Source organism: Pleurodeles waltl, chromosome 5, assembly GCF_031143425.1.
Source record: "Pleurodeles waltl isolate 20211129_DDA chromosome 5, aPleWal1.hap1.20221129, whole genome shotgun sequence".
NCBI lineage: Eukaryota > Metazoa > Chordata > Amphibia > Caudata > Salamandridae > Pleurodeles > Pleurodeles waltl.
This window is the reverse complement of record NC_090444.1, coordinates 1,416,302,563-1,416,316,494: the sequence shown is the minus strand read 5'-3', so window position 1 is coordinate 1,416,316,494 and position 13,932 is coordinate 1,416,302,563. Positions and strand designations below refer to the sequence as shown.

General features: G+C 40.5%; 1 protein-coding gene across 2 annotated transcripts in view; it reads left to right on the top strand.

The window, feature by feature from the left end:
* The window catches only part of KCNQ5 (potassium voltage-gated channel subfamily Q member 5), a 1,862,282-nt gene that overhangs the window by 1,400,158 nt on the left and 448,192 nt on the right, over nt 1-13,932 (top strand). For both annotated transcript variants that reach the window (XM_069235692.1, XM_069235693.1), the window contains exon 3: nt 1,822-1,948. In XM_069235692.1, the coding sequence (XP_069091793.1) occupies nt 1,822-1,948 (127 nt within the window). The remainder of the gene's footprint in view (nt 1-1,821; nt 1,949-13,932) is intronic.

Below are 13,932 nucleotides of genomic sequence, written 5' to 3'. Positions count from 1 at the left end.
AGTGGCTGCTTTAATCAGCAACTCTATTTCACTAATGTGGTGCCTGCAGGGCACCGCTAGTTGATATCTGCCCTGGGGGCAGCATTGAGGTAGGCAAGGCCCTTAAGGCTTAAGCCAGAGGCTTGTCCCTGGCACTGCTCGAGGTCTTCTACACCCCGCAGTCCACATTGAGCTAAACTTGAATGTGGCATCTGACTGCCAATCAGGCTCTACCGTCATGTGCTAGTAACTAAAATCAAAGCATCAACGTTTGGTGTTAAAAAGCAGAGAAAGAGTTAGCCAATGGATGAATTGTAGTGAAAAAAAAAAACTGAGACCACTCCTAGCTTCCCCACTTGACCATATCGTGTGATCCTGGACAAAGATTTTATTTTACAGAGCTTCCTTGTAATTATCTCACACATGGCAACATCTTCCAATACATCAGTTCCGGGTGTGCTGTATAAAAAATGATCTGACGTATTAAGTTGAAACGCTTTTGCATGTTAAATTAATACCTTTTTTAATTCAAAAGAGACTTTCAAATTTTCACATGATGTTTGTTGCAAGATTTAGATGGCAACTATTTTCAGGCCTCAGCTCGTGCACAGGCACTTAGGGCCATATGTACGAACACTTTTTCCCATAGACACAGAATGGGTAAAAACCTTTGCTACATCTGGCCCTTAGAGTCCAGTCAAACCCTTAGCTTGGCTCTGGCTCATCTCTCCCTGTTAATTTGTTGGCTCGCTAATCTTTAGGGCAATACATTGCATGTAACAGGGAGTAATATCCCTGTTTCTTTCCAAGGCACCAATTTGAATGTGTGCCACAGCGCTGCAAAAAGGGACTGTGCTCCCAGTATGCATTACAGCCACTGGTGCACCTGCTACATACTGCCCTTCTGGAGGTCATATGTGTGGGAACCATCCTCCATCGAAATGAAAAGGAGAGGGTGGGTGACAGTGTTAGAGGCTAGCACTTCATTGATGAAGCTCTAACAAACTCGTTTTGACAGACTGATGTACTTATGAATAAAAATGTAAATTAATTACCGCCGACATCATGACCATGTTCTTATTGCTCTGAATTGTCTTTACCTTCAGAGCTTTGCTTTTTGTAGTCCTTCTGCGCGTCCCCTGTCCTGCCGAGAAGAGCTCATTATAATACTTGACTGATTGGGACAGCTCTCTTCTTGACAAGGAAATATTTGTAACTGACAGAAAAAGTACATATTTGTCACCATCATATGATGCACATGCCAAATCGATTAACATCAGCCCTCAGCTCCTGTCATTGAGCTCCGCCTCCCTAGCTAATTGTCGAAAAGTATTAAATGTTGGGACCGCGTTCTAGTTGTGTGTGTTATATTTTACGGCATAAAATCTCTGCATACATTTTTGAGGATGTGGGTAATTGGCACATTTTACACACATGCCAAGCCTAGTTAAAAGAATAGAGTTTAATTCAGTTAACAGTGCTTCCCCTCTAGGAATGACTGTAATTTATATACTGTATTGTGTAAACTGATTTCTGACAGTCTCATTTTAATTTGTGAGCAATAAAAGCTATCTGCATATAAAATGTGTCACTCGTGAATTGTTGAGTGTTTGGGGTTGCTCCCTATTGCAGCATGTAGTATAATTTTAATTGTTGTTAGTGATATTTCGATAAGTACACAAAATACATCAAATAAAGTTCCGCACAACCAAGGAAAATACCTCTAACTGCTTTTAATGCTGAGAAATGTAAATACCGCTGACGCAGATCTGTTTGTGATATTGTCTGTACTGCTAACAAAGTCAATTTCTCACGAATGTGTTTTTCACTTCTACCCTGTAGGAATTCGTCATGATTGTAGTGTTTGGTTTGGAGTACATCATCCGCATCTGGTCTGCAGGGTGCTGCTGTCGCTACCGAGGATGGCAGGGAAGGTTAAGATTTGCCCGGAAGCCATTCTGTGTCATAGGTGAGCATCTCAACACCGCATGGAGAAACAGCCATGCATGGTGGGATGAAAGATGTATTTGAATCATAAACCGTCACCAGTGTACCTGAAAAATAAAGTAGATTCCAAATCAAAATCTTTAGTTGTCCGCGCGGTTAACTGCAAAAACTTATTTTTTTCTAAAATGTCTGATGCTTGTCTTGAAATAAAAAAATAAATAAAAAAAAAAAACTCTGTACCGGTATCCTACAAACGTAATCAGTGTTGCCACTTGACCTATAAATTTCTAATAAAGTATTTTTTTTGTTGCGTCCGACCAATGGTAAAAATTCTGATTAAAATCAGCCAGTACACGACTGAGTTTTCCCCTTTGTTAAACCGTAGAGCTGAATTTCCAAAGGCATTTTCAACACAGAAAATTTGCATTAGTTGTTATTCAAGTGCCAGCACTACGCGCTTAAAATGCATATAACGTTCCCTCCAAGGTTATACATTTGATATGCCACTTGTATTTGTCCAAAACAATTAGCCCTGCAGTTGCAAGTATTAATTTAAAACAGATTATTTATTTTTGAACTCACAAATACTTTAATAGCTCTGATACTTGAACCATTTCGGACTGATTTATATTGTTTCTCAAATCAGAAAAACACCTTAACTTCTCTAAAAGTGCCCACAATCTTTAGGTTTAACCAGTTTCTTATACCTTATGGTACAATGCATGAATACGATAACATAAAATAAACAGATTTTTTCAGAACATTTCTAAATACATTCAAATAGTTCTAATCCTTCGAGTTTTCAACGCTCAAGACTGTTTCACTGGGCGCACTAACAATTTGGGTTGGAAAACGGACCTGAGTGTCCTCAGACTAGAACCGTCTCTATGTTATTGGAGGGTACTCGTAAAATACGGGTGAAACGTTCTCATAAGAATGACAGACAAACTTTCTCATTTCAATGAACTGTATAAGAGTTAATAGGCAGATTATACTAAAGGTAGCATGAGCAAGTTTAAGCAGCTAAGCATATACATCAAATCTACAGAGACCTCAGTACAGTTCTAAATGAAATCTACAAGATTCGCCTTCTAAGGTGGAGAAAAGGTGGTCTCTCTAGTAGATATCCACAAACCTTTATAGTGGTCTGAACAGAGACTCACACATTCTGTGGGAATACATGATTCTTCGGGTTTGCACCAATGAGGAACAAGCTAGAAGAAACAATTCACTATAGAATATATTTAAGGATTCTCTCAGGCTAGTAATACATTGTGATTCAACCATTCTCACAGTCCCGGCTGTACAGTTAAATTCATAATTCTTTTAGCACAAGCCTGGGACAGTGAGAACCGTGTTTGACTCAGCGCAATTCGTTTTTTTTTTCTGAGAATACTTTGTGCTTACTCAAGTAAACACAAGATACACTTTATTTAGAACAGGTAATCAGTAGCAGTGGTGTTGAGGCACGATGGAGGACAGTGTAAACCTCTTTGCTATAGGTTGCAGTTTGTTGTCTAAGGGGTACATATATACCCTTAGGAGTCTCTTCAGCACTGTTGTTTTAGATATCTTATCAATGCATGGTAACTCTCATGACCTGTGACCGATGCAGCTGCACCTGGTGATTAGCTCATGGGACGCTGTGTTTAGAAATACCTTATTGGTTTAAAAGCACTTACTTACTGCAGAGTTTCATGTGTGTCCGGGGAGTTGTCAAGCAACAATAACAATGGTCAAGATAACTCTGATAATGAATGTTCCTGCTGAAGAGAGATTGGAGATTTGTCTAGTGACAGCCTTGTTTCATCATTTAGTAGCACAAAGAGTTAATATGCCCATTGCAAACAATGTGTACCAAGCAGATCACAGAAATGTATTTTATGTGGATAGCTCAGTGGTTACTGTTTTTGTCACAAAGATCCATTTTGTAAGCACAGTGACCTATGAACTGTCATTAAAGAGCTGCATGTAAATTGCATGGTAGAGGTCAGAACATAATGTTTTTTTCTCCGTCCTTCATTATCTTAATGTTGCTAAGAAGGGTCAGTTTGGGTAGAAATACATTCTATTTAGTAAAGCCAACACCAAACACTGTGGTACGTTTTAAATGCTGAATTTGTGCTTCTCCAGATCAAACACTCTTAAAATATACTGCCGACTAGTATGGATGACATGTGATTCCTACACCTTGAATTCCTCATTGTCTTAGGTAACATTTCCTACTGATTGATTTACACTCATATGATTCATTGTCTCTGTATAATGTGTGTGTGATGTGCTCTGACACCCTGCACTGGTATGAGTAGTGCTATAAAACAAATGAAGTGCATGTGAGAGAGTGGCAATGGAGAGATGAGGAGTCCTGTTGGAAGATGGTAGTGAGGGAACTTGTGGAGAAGGTGGTCCCTGGGCAAGGAGTTGCCAAATAAAATGTTGCACAGGGCACCACCATCTCCAAAGCTTACCATAGTAACTCCCTGGTGAACTGTAATGTTTGAGGTCGTTGTCAGTTCTTTGGGACCATCCAATCTTTCTTAAAATATTACCATAAATCAGTATTGTTAATTTGAATACCATGGCTTGATTTGAGATAGTTTTTGGTTTTCCAATATTTTATTCTGTCGGACTGTCCTACTTTACCACATTATACACACTAGGCTGGTTCGTTTTTCATAAAGCTATTTAACCTAAAAATAATACAAGGTAAGGAGGACCTATGTGTCATTCCCATGGCGTTCTGCTATTTATACTGCTTTGTTAGCCAGTGATATTAGATTTACTTTGTCTTAATTCCTACATCAGTACCCAAATTAACTGTGTGATTTATTGAAATGGTTATCGGTTTGTAAGAATATTTATTTACTATTTTATTGGGACATTCCGGTGTTTTATCTTTCTACACATTAATTACATTTATAGTCTACATATATAACATGTTTTCCTTCTGTCATTTTTTTCAGTATTTCTTTGCACCATGGTTCCAGGTCACTGGCATTTTAGTGTGGTGCTCTACTTGTACAAGCTTTACACAACTGTTAGCAAAGCCAATAGGTCTGGCTTTAGTGTGCTGCATGCTGCACTGTCTGAGGCACGCTGCTTATTGTGCACTCACAAGTCTGAGTCTTTTACCTCTGGTGTAGTGAGTATAGGAGCGAGAAAGCAAATCAGTGTCCACCTGCTTTGGAGCGATGGGACATGAGTGCAACCAAGAGCGCATGAGAAAAGGAACAAAGCATCTGAGTTGGCACTTAGGGCTGAAGCTAGAAGCTCAGCTACTTGGAATAAATACTAGCAAGTGCCTTGTCACCATGCAAAGTGTCTTTGAAAATATCCATCTATTCACTATGTTAGACTTGACATCCTTGGTGTGGTCTTCCCCCAAACATTGTGCCTCCTCCACTCCTGTTTTCTGCAATTCATTTTTGTTGTCAGTAGGCCTCTGTGCACTTCACACTGCTGACCAGTGCTAAAGTACTTGTGTTCTCTCCTTTAAACATGATATAATTGGGTTACACCCATTTGGCACATTTAATTTACTTATACGTCACTAGTAAAGTGGTACTATATGTACCCACGGCCTGTAAGTTAAATGCGACTAGTGGGCCTGCAACACTTATTGTGCCACCCTCTAAACAAATCTTTAAAACTTGTCCCAGGCCTGCCATTGCAGCTTGCGTGTAGATTTAAACTGCAAATTTGATGTGGCAAAATAACCCTTTTGCTAGTCCTAAACCGTCCTTTTTATACATGTGCCACCCCTATGGTAGGCACTGAATAGCCCCTAGTGCATCGAATTTAAAAAGTAGGACATGTGTTTTTAGGTATTACATCTCCTGGTAGTGAAAAATTCTTAAATTCATTTTTCACAACTTTAAGGCTTATCAATGACTCAAATGAATTGTAGTTTAAAGCCCTCTTTAATGGTAAGGTCTGATTTTATAAGTCACAATTTTGAAAATGCCACTTTTAGAAAATTGTTTTTTTTTCAGCCCCTAACCTTTTGGTGCCTGCTCCCTGTGTCCTGGGTCACATGAATGGGATTAGTTTGGTGGTTTGTCTTTGTGTATTCCTCCCAGGACAGTGATGTAAAGGGGGAATAGGTGTTGGCAGGACGGGCCATCCTGCCAGTATGGGTGGGGCGGAACTATTCCCTGGCCCACTTACATTTCAAAGGGCTGCCTCCTGAGCACACACAAAGGAACCTGACATCATATTTTCTCACCCTACACTTCTTGGAGCTTTGCAAGGGGAAGGAAGTAACTTTCCAGAACCAGCTGTGCAGATAGCCTAAAAGATCCCCCCACTTGAAAGGCTGGCACCAGGTACAAATACTGGATCTTCTGAACCACCTCTACAGAACACTTAGACCTGTGGAAGTGTTCAGAAAGGCTGACTTGTACTCCAGAGGACTGCCTTGCTGTTTGAGCCCTGCCTTGTTCTCTAGAGGCTTGCACTGACAATTGAGTTCAGCCGTGTTGCTTGAGGCTTGCCTTGTTCTTCAGAGAACTTCCTTATTGCTACCAGAGGACTGCCCTGCTGCTTGAGGCCTGCCTTGTTTCTCAGAGGTCTGCCCAGCTGCTTGCGTCCTAACATGCTGCTTGAAGGAGGGAGGACCATCTCCTCGAACCCAGGACTACCAAAGTGGCCCCAAGGGATAGTTGGCTGGCCTCCTGTGTGAGCTGCAAACTCATCTCAAGCTCAAGAGACATTTAACTCTTTACCTGGCCTGTGTTGGATTGAGACCTGATTCCCAAGTGGTGCCCCCCCTGGTCCTAGACCCTTGGATTTCATCAGAGTGCACTACTCCTCGCCAGATCAGTAACACAAACATCGACTGGCTTCACTTGATGCCAAGCTTTGCATCACAGCTCCTGATCAGCGACCTAATGGGCACTAACGCAGCACAATGCAACTTGACACAGGACCTTACATCACAGCTGGACACCATACTTTGCATTGCAGCTCCTGGTCGGCAGCCGAAGCGAGACCTTGCTCCTAGGATAATAGGTGCAACTCTCAGCAGCACTAACCTGGCCCCTATATCCAGTCCAAGCTCCAATTTAATCAGCCTGAAGTTGTGACTTTGTTCCAGTCCACAGCAGTTGGCGATTTGATCCTTTAGGTGCTAGATTTTACTTTAAAAAAATCATAATTCCAGTTCTACTGGTTGGATTTTTGTCATTCAGGTATCATTTTATTTAGTATAATTCACTCTATTGTTCTAAATTGGGTTGGGATTTTTCTTGTTTTGTGCTTTCACTTTATTACTGTTTATGTGCTCCAAAAATACTTTACACTTTGCCATGTAAGTTAAGCCTGACTGGTTTTGTGCCCCGCTACCAGAGGGTTAAGCAAAGGTTAATTTAGTGATTCACCCTAACCTGTATTATGGTTGTTGCCCGATTGGGGCTTCCACCCCCCTGAACCAATAACCCAATTTCTTGCACACTGATATAGTTTGAAGAAAGTTCAACTGGGATTTAACAGAGGTGTATTCAGTAGAAGAAGTTGTAGATGCATTTTGTGTAGTCTGAAGGTGGAAGATATGGTATTTGGTTAAGCCAAGCAAGGCTGCTTTCCTAAAATCTAAACAGGATGAGATAAATGCCTGGATTACCAACCTTCGCTCTTCACCTCAGAAGCAAGGAAGAGTTTTCCTTAAGCTCTTTAAAGGGAGTAACAAGTATCAGCAATCTTGTCGATATGCAGGCTGAAAGTAACATCAACATTTTTAGTTGTAGGGAAAGGACCAAGAGAAAGTGATTTTCATATGGAGATCCGAGCCTAAGGCTCTTTCTCCAGAAGGAACACCTCCATTTTAGTTGCATTAAATGTCAAAAGACACTCCTGATGTTTAAGAAGAAAGTCATTGTTAATACCAACCAGAATTGAATATCGACCATGTCATGTAAAAAATAACTTCAAATGAACAAATAAAAGCAACTAGAAGTGTTACATAAACATTATCGAACCCCACAAAGTGCACAATAATATTCTTTATTAATAATCGACAAGTGTTTTTACTTTTAGAAAGAAAATGTATGTTAATTCACAGGCAATTAAATACAAAAACTAAAATGACAAGTGTAAATAATGAAATCTGGATCCATCTATCACCACCTGAACAGAGTTCTCAGTATCAAACCTTCTCCTCTTGCATTTGTCAAAAGGTTCACAGTCTAAACCCCCTTCCCAGAGCATTTGTCAAAGAGTTAGAAATGTAACACCTGACTCTCCCTGTATTGCGGCAGAGCGATGCAAGGCTTACTTAGGGAGGTTTATGGGCTAGAAACACAGAAGTGAAACACTTAAAATTAATACTCAGTAAATTACTATCCTATCCATCTTTTGTCTTTAAAAAGGAAAAAGTCTTCAGTACACACACACCTTTCAGGGCCTTGCAGAACTAATCAGGTAGCACATCATTTACCCTAAACAAATATCATAGTGGGAAACTAACCCTATAAATGTAGTCTGTTCTCATTATCTATGAGGTACCATGTGGCAATTTGTGCACCAGCAGGCTTTTATGTTAAAAGCAGTGATGCTCCTATGCTGGTCTATTTGAGAACATAAGTCTTTTCACATACAAAAAGTTTAATTCTACAGGTTTTGTTGTGTCATTCAAATGCAAAATGAGAGGACTATTGGCTTTATCACTATATTTATTAATCAATAAAGGTTGCCTGTTGGCTTTAACATGAAATAAATAACAATGACCATGTGGTCTCTGCCTAGCATACTCATCAAACATTTTAGACTCAAGGTATATATTAATATTAACCTTAAATATCTATTTGCAGATATCTAGCATTTTCCAGTGCCAGCGAATGAACTCTTGGCATTGCTCCCTAGGATTAAACATTCTAGGAGTGATGGCTCTTCATTTACGTTTTTGGTGTCTCATGCTTGGAGTCTGCTACCATTTAAACTACATGACATCCAGAATGAATCACAGTTCTGGAAAGCTTAAAAGCCTTTGCTTTTACCTCAGCATAAGTCATTTTGGCTGGGTTGATATCCAAGTTCTTAATGCAGGGACACTCTTTTGGGTAGCCGTGCACCTTACATGCTCTACTTCACTTTAATAATTGTATTTCACCCAGGGGTGACCATGTAAAATCCATCCATATTGTATTTGTCAGATAGTTCACAATGTAAAGCCTCTTCCTATGGTGTTTGGTAAAGAAGTTCACAGCGTAAAACTCATTTCTATAACATTTGTCAGAGAGTTCACAAAGTAAAGCCACTTCAGAGGCTATTGTTTTTTTCAAGCAGTTCCATAAAGGTTTACTGGATTTAAGACATGTTTTCCAAAATATATAATTCAGGTCTAAAGCCTTTATCATATTCTTCTCTAAATAAACAGATCAGATCTATGGCATCTGATGTAACTTTTCACAATGAACCAATCAGGCCTGCAGCCATGATCATTAGCTTGTCACCATAACCAACCCAGGCCTACCATTTCAGTAATGACCTGTGCAGTGGAAGCACACAGCTTCTGCCCAGGCAAAAGCAGCTGAGAGGAAAAGCTACGTATGAGTCGAGCTAAACCCCTCACTCAGTAGTGATTTTAAAGCTATTTTTCTGTTGATCACATAAAGCCTTGAAACAGCTCAAACACCACCTGCGACTGGCGTTTACACAGCAGTAGAAACAAATTAAACCCACACTACTACCAGTATCTCCCAAATGTAGCAAATCAACATAAAAATCACCGACCAAACATATTTGTTTTACAGGCACTCCTCAGACAAAAAACACATGGACACACAGTAAAGAGAAAGGAAGGGCTGATTAAGCAATCTGCAGATGAAACACACTTATTCCAAATGTATTAACCTTGACCAGATGTGCTTGAGTAATCAGTGAGTCACATATTCAGTAGGACTATTAAGAAAATAAAATATGTATACAAGCGATTAATTCACAAAGCTTTTGTCATCAATGGGGCAGCTAGATCTACATAACTGAAACTATTTAGTGCTCATTGATAGAGTGAAATACTCAACTCAAAATGTGACATGCAGAGTTCCAAAAGGGTCTTCCTCTCAATCCCATGTCTTGCATGTTGCTACCAGCTTCTGTTGACACCCATATTGTCAACAGGACATATGCTGATAACACCCATATTCATATGCAGCTAAACAATAAATCAGGAAAACAGAGAAATATCACTGATTTCCTTGGCTTTAACTATTATTGAATGAAAGAGTACTTTATTTTAATGAATGGAATGGAAACAGAGATCCTAGTTCTGGGGTAATGACTCTGCAAAGCTTCCTTTTGAATACCCTGTAGTGTGTACTATTGACATAACTGGTATGTACTCAGGACCAGTAGGATTAATCAGAGGGGAGTTATGTGTATTCACCCACTGAGCTGGTGTGTTGGTGCGATCCCGAGGTTATGTCAGCCATGGTAAATAAAAGGAGGCACGGCCAGGCAGGGTCTAGTACACCACCAGTGCCAAGGTTCCGAAGCGTGTCGGCTATTTCTCTATTTCATTTCAGGGCTAGGCCCCAGTGTTTCATGCATAGCATCGGGACCGCCCCTTCAAGCGACCACCACAACATCACATACCCCACAAACCTCTACATTCCCCCAAACACTGAACAAAATGCAAGAAATTGATGGATCATTTTGACACTGAATGCGCTGTGTTCGAGACTAATGCACTTTCAATTGCGTAAATGGAAATATTACATTTTCACTTCTGTTACCCAGATATACTTTGCAATTTATATTTATGTAAAAGTACCAGTATTCTGAGTATGCTCACATACATCTTTATAGAATAAAGCACGCTATAAACACCACGAGTCAGTTGTAAATATATCCAGTGGAAAAAAAAACTTCCCAACTTTCCTTTTGTTTTTCCAGTATATTGTTAACCCGCCAGCTTGCCCCTCATTCAGAAGAGGACCCCTCCTATTTCTGCTTGAAAGTTATGACTGGAGACGAGGCTGGTGGTTTACTATTAAATGATAAACATACATGTGTCCATTGTCTCTCCTCTAGCATCTACCTCTACTTAGTAGGCACTCTGAGCTGAGTCCATTGAGTATTGTATAGAGGTACAGCAGTAAGGAAGTACTTTCAAATAGCAAAGAATATTGCTTTAATTATATTTAATGGGTTGTTTGAAGAGAAGGAGCTAGCTTCGGTGTCACTAAAGTGTCATAATAATAAAGAAGGTGTACTTTTACCTCATTCGAATATTCAGTCCTAGACCATTTCATTCCTTCCACTATCTCATAAAAGAGGTTGCATATCTAGAGCATTATCTTCAGTCCATCTTTTTCTTTCCAATCCATGGCTTCAGAAAACATCTTTCATCAGTGAGTTCCCAAGGCTTGTGTCATGCCGCAGACAGACTCTACCAGGATCACCAGATCAAACACAGAAACCTCTGAGTAGGAGGGCCACACCAGCAACTGCATTTCAATATGCTGCACTTTGCATTTTTTAATGGGAGACCACTGATTGAGATACCTCCCAATCCCTAACCTAGGGTTCATGAAAATATGGGATACCTAAAATATGAAGTAGCCGAAATGAGGGAGGGTACATGAAGTTGCCTGCCGTTCTCAGCAAGGTGAGACATCTGTGGGCTCATTCCCCCTCTGTAGCTGTTCTTTGAAATGAAGTAGCAGTATAAAAACAGTCCTGGTTCAACCACTGCCCTTACCAGGGATCACAATAAAAGTGCTCCAAAGACTTTTGTGAACATTTGGTTGCCCACTCACCAAGGATCAACATTTTGTTGAGTTTTCATGTATACTGTCATAACGGTCCTCTGTCTTAAACAAAAAATGTGCACCTATGTTTTTTCCCAGTGAAGGAACAACCATCACTCTTAAACTACAACACTGTTTGCTTGTGGACTATTTAAAAGATTATTTTTAGTAGAAGTCTCATGAGGACTCTGTATTGCAGTCAAGTTCAGTGAGAGAGACTTGGGGTGGGCTTTCACTGAGGTTCCTAGAGTTACATCACAAAACCAATTTTTGTGACATTTATATTATGTTCTCTAAAAGTGGTTTCCATTCACTTGGAAGTGTGTTTGTTCTTTTTATTCTGCATACTGTTCACCTTTCATTTGTTCTTCCATGTTAGTGGTTTTATGTAGAATATCATTTACAAAAATATCACCTGTAATTCATATTGTACCCTAAATAAATATTATTTTAAAAAAATATAACCCCATGAAGTGCAGATTTTCCATTAAAACTCCAATGGGGCAATATTTTCGTAAAATATATTTAGGACAAACTAGTTTTGTCAGACAATAGTTAGTCCATGATATTCCTTTGTCATTCTATCCTAGCATTACTCTAACAAAGCTTGGTTACTCTTTTTAGGTCTCACCTACAGAGTGTTTTCGAAAGACCTCTTGTGGGCCATACCAAAACTTAGAGTGGGATTTGGGCCAGCCATTGCTTACCACTGGCTGGCTTTCTTGTCACTCTTATTACTCGTTTCTTTTTCAATCGCTTTTCTCACTCTTCTCGTATTTGTCCTTCCTCTGGAGTAGAGCTCCTTTAAAATCTTTATGAATAGATGGCTTCTGTCCCTCCACTGCTCACATTCAGGGGCTATTTTTTCTTTTTCTTTCAGCACTCCAAGTGAGTGATTGTGCTTTCTTACTCTCTCCCTTGTGTGCTGTTTCCCCTGGGAACTCTTGCATCACCCCTCCCACACCCACCTCTCCCACCCTATCTCGTACTTTGCTTCCCCAACTTAGCTTATTATTTATGTATTTTCTCCTTTGTTGCTCCCAGGCCCAATCCCCATTGCTCCCACTCCTATTCTCTTCTCCCCTAGCGGCTCCTACTTCTCCCCACCCATTGCGGTCCTTTAACAAATGTTTTTTGGCATTTAATTTGCCTGCCAGCTGTCATTTGGTGCTGGGCAGATCTATTTTTTCAAAGTGCTTTCACATGGTCAAGAAGTCTGTCCTTCCACTTTGGTCCTGTCTATTGTTGAGGATATGTAAAATATTGTACTCTTAAACGTAGTCAAGATTTGTACTTGCTGGACAAGAATGAAATATTTTAGTGCAGTGTGTCCCATGCTGTCAGAACATACCTGCGTCCAATCTACTCAGTGTTTGATGGTGTTCAACAAGCTGGGGAATTAATTGTGTTTGCTACACCCTCCAATAACAGTCCTATGTTGAATAACTGACAATTATGAAATGTGACGGTAAAATGCTGAAAAGAGGATCCCATGTATGGTCTGCAGTGGTGGTTCGTGACATATGAAAATGGTGGAGCAAGCGAAGTGACTGTTTTGGACAGGTCTTGTGAAAAAACCACAATGTCTTTAGGCTTAACACCAAAGCTCTCAATCGTGGATTGTTATGTGTTTTTTTTAATAACAGACCACGAGTCAGAAGACAGTGCAAGTTTCTCACAGTGGGTGAGTCATAAATTAAAACACCGTGCGTTCAAAGTATGCACTCCACAAGCAGATTATTTTTAATATAGCATGCTGTGTGGACCCAATCCAAATGTATTAGAGCACCAGTTACATTACACAGGTTTACCTTCATATTTTATGGGCACAGGGAGACTAAGGCCCTTTATGGTGGTTGGAATTACCCCACCGTTAAAGCCGTAGGGAGGAGGCTGCCATCATACTGGTGGCCTCCCCTCAGTCGTATTATGATGTTTTCACCGGCCTGACCGGCAGAAACATCATATTACGACGTTTCTGGTGGGAAAAAAGTGCCACAGCATTGGCCTCGGCTCCCTCCAGGGAGCGCACTGTCTGCTGAGCAGACAGTGTACATTCTGAGGGTGATGGCAGGGGTGCCCCTGCACTGCCCATGCCACAGGAATGGGCAGTGCAGGGCCCCCTATGCGTCCCCCAGAACTGCCTTTCTGCCAGCGAACTCGTAATCAGCACAGCAGCATTGAACTCATTGTCGCTGTGATTGACCATGACTCCGATCACTGCCACCCCGTGGGGATCCATGACCCTGGTGGTGGTGAC